This window comes from Hordeum vulgare, chromosome 7H (assembly GCF_904849725.1).
Source record: "Hordeum vulgare subsp. vulgare chromosome 7H, MorexV3_pseudomolecules_assembly, whole genome shotgun sequence".
NCBI classification, from domain to species: Eukaryota; Viridiplantae; Streptophyta; class Magnoliopsida; order Poales; family Poaceae; genus Hordeum; species Hordeum vulgare.
This window is the reverse complement of record NC_058524.1, coordinates 18,716,704-18,722,940: the sequence shown is the minus strand read 5'-3', so window position 1 is coordinate 18,722,940 and position 6,237 is coordinate 18,716,704. Positions and strand designations below refer to the sequence as shown.

Sequence of the window (6,237 nt, the reverse complement as noted above, 5' to 3'; positions counted from 1 at the left end):
GAATATGCTTCCTTGTTGCATGGTTCTTCCTATCATTGTCAGAATGTCAGTTTGTAGTTTTTCTTTTCTGAATAAAATTAGTAGGCCAACAGTCTCTTCTTTGTCAGGCCACACACATATTTGTTCATCCTTGCTTTTATTCTTTCTTTTTGCTACTCCTCCATTCGACGATATGGTGTGCCCGTGTTTCCTGAGATCTAAGTTTCATCATATACTTAACCAATGAAACCGATTGCGAATTATATCATTGAATTCGTATTTTTCGATATGAATTCAGTGGTATAATATTTGCTCCTGTCACAATCGGTCTCGTTGGTTAAATTTAGATTAAGAAAAACAAAGACACGCTATATTATGAAATGAAGGGAGTATGTTGTTACCTCCATGACTTAAGTTAGCCGGTTTACTTAGTTCTTAACCTGTTTCTTTCTCTATAGGTTTTGCGGTAGTGCTGTTAAGTCAGTTGACATTTGCGGGCAATAACTAGATGGTTTTTTCCTCTTTCGTTTTGTTACTTTTCGCATGCAGATTGTGTCCCACGATGGCGACATCGAACAACTGCAGCTTACTCCCATTGGAAAAATATATAAGAGCATTTACCTTTAGCGTACTGACCTAAATGCTCTTATATTTCTTCAAAGGGAGTAGTAATGAAAAATGGGATTTTGTTGCTGAGGGAGTAGTAATTAAAAATGCAATTATCATTTTTTTAACACGGAAAGGGCCCCGAAGGATCCAGACTTATACAGTATTAAATAAGTATGGTACATCTTACATGAAGGCCCAATAGAAAGAAGAAATTACAGCTCAAGCCGAACATTTTACAAAAAAGACCCCAGACAACAAAAGTGAAAAGCAATTGAATTCTCTTCGCCGTGTTCGATCCTGTCCCAATCCCACCACCGCCGGGGACGGAACCACTTGGGGCGGAGGAATGGCTACAACACCGCCAACAAACACCGGAGGTAGACAAAGGAAGTACGAAGAACCTGCTAAACTGCCTCCCATATGACTCGGCGGCCAGGAGGAAAAACAAGAGCCGGACGTCGTCGCCAGAACTCCAGGTGGTCGCCTTTCGACCAGAAGATGCAACAGCGTATTGGTAAGAACCTCCTGGTGCTGCATCGATTCCCAACCAGTTGCTGCAAAACTAAGGCTCCAAGGACACGCAGAGGAGATAGAACAGTTAAATCCCCTCCCCCCCCCCCCCCCCCCCCCCCTCTTCCTCCAATCCACCACCATGGCAGCGCAAGAAGTAGGGAAGGAGCTTGAGCTCCAGATCTGGTACATCCGCGAGCTTATTCGGGGGAGGAACACCGATGAAAATCCCCCCCCGCCTCTGGCTCTAACCACTGGAACACCGCGAAGTGGAGCTTCACCGCCGATAGCCGCTGGTTGTAGCTCGCCTGCACCAGCCGCACACCTCCCACCCGCACACCTCCCATCGGCATAACGCCAGTCCTAAAACCAACCTTACATCTACAATCTACCCAAGCTCTTCTCCCTGTCCTACTCTGACCGGCAGCGCCGTCAGAGAGGAGAGGGGCCCGAGCCGGGCCTGAGCAAGAGGCGACTCTCGAGGGGAGGAGGAAGGAGAGGATAAGGAGGAGAGGGAGAGCAAAATGCAATATCATGATGTCATGATGCTGCTGTTATCCTTGGTTCGTCTGCCATCCTGCAGGAGCAAGGCACGAGTCCTAATGCAGCATCTGATATGTATGTAAGCCATGACAAAGGAGGAAACGCCTATTACCAATTAAAATCCAGTTGTCTGAACCATACAGCAATCCAATTCGACAACTAATACCTGGGGTTGCTAAAATTACATTGCCGCTGTCTGGCGCGACTCGGGGTTCAGAAAGGGAGGAGGACCTACACAGAATTCTACCTGCATTCACCAAGAACTCACTGACATTGCGGACATGATGAACCCCTCCATCCACCCACCAAAGGAGACTATACGGACCTTTGCCTCATATCCCTCCTTCCATGTCGAACAGAAGCAGCAGAGCTACCGGATGGTGATATACCTGTTTGTGCCATGCTTGGCCCAATGGTCCTTGAGGTCCACCGACGCCGACAGATCATGGCCCTCAGCCGCTAGTCGGCTGAGCAGCTTTGTGAATGCGCTCCCGCTCATCTTCCGTCCGCCCATGCGGGCGTGGCGCTTGTTGGGCATCACTGGGAGCGGGTACAGGGACATGCTCATGGTGCAGCAGGACGACTGCCACCCGCCGTTGCCCCACTTGTAGCACTGGCGGAGGACCCCCGTGCACGAGCAGGCAGGCGCGGGCATGGATGACTCGTCAAACGAGACCTGGTTCAGACCAAGGTCCTGGTCCTTCCACTCGTTCTTCATCACAGAAGCGACATGAGCTGGATCCTCGCCGCCACCAGAAATTCCGACGTCTCTCCAGTCACCAGCAGCTTTCTTGGTTTTCCGGAGCACACCTGACGGCCTCTTCAGTGGAGATCCTTGGGAACTGTTCTTCTTGGGCTTCTTTGCCTTTCCAGCAGCACTCACTGGAGCTGTTGAGATCGGGTATGCATCTGATATGTGCATTTCCCTCGCATGGTCGTATGGAGCATCTGCCAGTTGCAGAGGCAATGATTGAGCATGGGGCTGCTGGTCGTGGTGGTGGAAGTTCTTCGCTCCATTGAGAGATCCTGGGTTGAATCCGTTCCCGTTGTTCATATTAAATCCATTTGTACGGGCTAGTTCAAGTGCGGCAAGGGCATTGTCTCTTTCGACGATTGCAGCATTACGTTCAGCCATTGCAGAGTCCCGCTGGGCAAACGCCATGTCTCTCTCGGCCATGGCAGCTTTCTTCTCAGCCAGAGCATGGTCTCTCTCCATGATGGCATTGTCCCTCTCACTCATCAGTGCTAGGAGGTTCATGCTGTGGTGGTCTTTCATTTGCCTTTGGGGCATCATCCACTGAAACATAAAGCAATTACCATAAGGTCGACATTCGTTAATAGAGCAAATCTTTGCAACAATTATGTTCAGAAAAAATATAAAATGATGTTTGTGATAGTTCTGAATGCAGTACAAAAAAGCTCAACATCGCACATTTCCAAGACAATTTTAGGTCTTGATCTTCATTTCTTGGGCATGGTTGTTTGAACTGTACCATTTTCTCTACAGCTATGCAGGAGAACAAAACAAAGAAAAGAACAAAAGCGGGCTGTGAAATTTCTTACTATCTTATCACCATGAACTTCTACTATTTAGTTTGATCGTTCCTCAATTTGGAGAAACTTTAGGGATAGTATGTACATTAGCTGAATAATATTGCCCTCAGCCTTAAAACAAGCATATATACACTTTAGCCACTCATCTACAGCCCGTGATCTGGTTATGCCCTTAATGAAGTTTTGTTACAGGACAATGCTTACTAACAGAAAATGAATCAAATCAATGTTCTATGCCCTAGTTACTCACACAGTGTATCTTTCATATGTCAAAGAACAAGTATATAAATCTAAAATTTTGCACAATAATTATCCATAACGAATTACACAAACCTGAGTATGAAGTGCTTTATATGAGTCCTGTCTTTGCCTCCCATCTTCCCTATGTCCAACGTTGTCCATTATCACATTCGTTTGCAGACAGGAGAAATAGGGCAGCTATGTGACTACCTGTAAAATAAGAAGAAAAAGAGTCAAGAGTATATCAAATCTGATATCACAGGGAAGGTATGACTAAAATTAAACTAGCTAGATTCTCTTGTTGCTATTTCAGAGCTCAGAAGAACTCCTGGGGAAAACGAGATTAGGGGATGAAAAGGAGAAGGTAGTCAATATAGCGTGCTTTCTAAGCCAACACATGAACCATTTCAGAAATGAGATAGATATCAGAATAAAATGCATCGGTAAAATTGGGGACGAAGTAGCTACGCGTGTTTACTCAATGTGTGAGGGAAGGCAAAAATTCAATCAGCCAGTATCCATCGAACAGAATTAGAAGATGAACAATTATTCATTCACAGACTTCAACTCCAGATTCAGTTCCTCAGATAGCAGAAATGCAGACCCAGAGCCTCAATATGGATCTCCAAATCCTCGGAGGCCAAACTTGCCACATAGTTTCGCAGCTGAACAACTTCATACGCTAGTGCTCCTCTCTAGTTAGGCAAGTAGGAGGGGGGCAACAAATCAGCTATTGTCATATCAAACATTGGGTGCATAAGCAGTTATAGACATGACTCTGAATCTAATGCTCAAATAGCGGAATCAAAAGCCTCACAACAAGCAGACTGGTGAGCATCATAGAATCCAAACACACATGATGCCGCCTTCAATTGAAGCTGGCAGTACACTCTCCACGGTCCGCACGCTCCGCTCACCAGAAGCTGTGGGGGAGTAACACTACACACGCCGGCGGCGGCACTGCACAAGGAGCAGTGGCAACGCCGAGCCGCCCACCAGAACATGGAGATTCTGCTTCCACCTACTGCCAACTCTGGTCCGACTGCGAACCTGGCACTCAAATGTCACCAGTGATGAGCATCACATCAAGCTCCAGCACTAGCAGCCACCGGCAGCAGCACTTGCACTCGGCCCGCCCTCTAACTGCAAAAGGGAACCAAAACATGGCCAGCCGCCGCCACCTCCTGCTATCCCCCGTCCGAATTCGACGCCGTGGATTGGAAACGAGGACCCCAAATTAGCAACGGAGGAAACGAGCCCCCGATCGGAGCCGCTAAACCCTAGATCACTCACCGAGCACCACGGCATCTCCCCCCGATGCCCGCGCGGATTCGCGGGTCGAGCGAGCGACGAATCCGCCGCAGCAGCCATCCAATGCAGGCCCTTCTCAGGGCCCCTCCCCTCGCTCGCCGCAGAAATTTCGTTTGGGGAAATAAATAATTAAGCAGCCTCCGCTGCACTGTAGTGTACTTATCAGAGACAGAGAGGGAGAGGGGTTACCACACAGTATCAGCAGCAGCGGCGGCGGCTCCCGGGGGCACGGCCGCCGGCGGAGGGGCCTGCGGGGTCGGAGCTGGCTAGTCGCCGCCGCTCTCCTCTCCCTCTCCCCACTCTCCTTCTGTCTCGCTCGGACTTATGTTTGGGGCGCTGGTGAATGGTGGGGGTTGGGGCGCAGGGGCGGCGGCGAGGATGGGTCGGCGTCGACGCGCGGGAGGGGGGTGGCCCACGGCGCAGACAGAGGGAGGCGGGGGTGCCCGGTAGATTGATGGTGGATGAGGGAGAGCGAGGCGAGGCGAGGCGAGGGAGGAAGGAAGGAAACGCTCGCTCGATAAGCTCGCAGAGACTTGCCGCCGGGGTCCACCGCTGGACAGAGGTGGGGATGGAAGGCGACGACAAATCTCTATCCAGCGGATACAACTACACTGATTTCGATTTTATTAATCTATATATATCTACTCCTAATTACTCAGTTGATGAACAGCATTTATGATTTTTATCATTTGTTTTTTGTCTCATCTTCCACCGTCATTCCTTTTTTTCACCTTCCAATAAAATATCTCATGCGACAATTAATTTTAAATCATAACTTTACTAACAATTAAATCTCTATTATTAAGTGAAAATCGATATGTATTGATCCGAGGCTTTTTCATCTCACCTCCCACCACCATCCCTTCACATTGATTTTTTCACTTTTTAATAAAAAAAATCTATTTTTTTTCAGGTTTTCCTCACCAGCCATGTTAGATATGATCGGGACCAATAATACGTTACCGAACAATGAAATATAATTATGTGGCAACCAATTTTAAATCATAACTTTACTAACACGTGGATGCTTTCTAACAATCAAATCTTTATTATTAAATGACAATCAACATGTATTGGTCCGGGATTTCTTCTTCTCATCTCCCACCATCATCCCTTCGCATTGAATTTTTTCACCTTCCAATAGAAACTTGTCTAACCTTTCCAAGTTTCCTAACCAGCCATGTTACAAATGACACGAACCAATAGTACGTTATCAAACAATAAAATCCAATTATGTGGCAATCAATTTTGAATCCTAACTTTACTAACATATATATGATTTCTAACAATCAAATCTTTATTATTAAATGACAATCAACATGTATTGGTCCGGGATTTCTTCTTCTCATCTCCCACCATCATCCCTTCGCATTGAATTTTTTTCACCTTCCAATAGAAACTTGTCTAACCTTTCCAAGTTTTCCTAACCAGCCATGTTACAAATGACACGAACTAATAGTACGTTACCAAACAATAAAATCCAATTATGTG

General features: G+C 47.0%; 1 protein-coding gene across 3 annotated transcripts; it reads right to left on the bottom strand.

Moving 5' to 3' along the window:
- Positions 1–1,733: 1,733 nt before the first annotated feature.
- LOC123410194 (barley B recombinant-like protein D) lies at positions 1,734–5,292 on the bottom strand. 3 transcript variants are annotated; one of them, XM_045103093.1, is made up of 3 exons: positions 4,936–5,292; positions 3,529–3,645; positions 1,734–2,938 (listed from the first exon to the last, which is right to left on the bottom strand). In XM_045103093.1, exons 2-3 carry the CDS (start codon positions 3,595–3,597, stop codon positions 2,012–2,014), a joined length of 996 nt encoding a protein of 331 aa, XP_044959028.1. In that variant the 5' UTR covers positions 3,598–3,645; positions 4,936–5,292; the 3' UTR covers positions 1,734–2,011. The 3 variants fall into 3 exon arrangements, with proteins under 3 accessions (XP_044959028.1, XP_044959029.1, XP_044959030.1); XM_045103094.1 differs by lacking the exon at positions 4,936–5,292 and adding an exon at positions 4,729–4,871; XM_045103095.1 differs by lacking the exon at positions 4,936–5,292 and adding an exon at positions 3,914–4,655.
- Between the last annotated feature and the right edge of the window lie 945 nt (positions 5,293–6,237).

Bases quoted from the DNA above. Each gene is read 5' to 3' on its own strand.
- LOC123410194 (XM_045103093.1), bottom strand. From the start codon at position 3,597: ATGGACAACGTTGGACATAGGGAAGATGGGAGGCAAAGACAGGACTCA. The intron at 2,939-3,528 runs GTTTGTGTAATT...TTTATGTTTCAG, and splicing joins ATAAAGCACTTCATACTCAG to TGGATGATGCCCCAAAGGCA.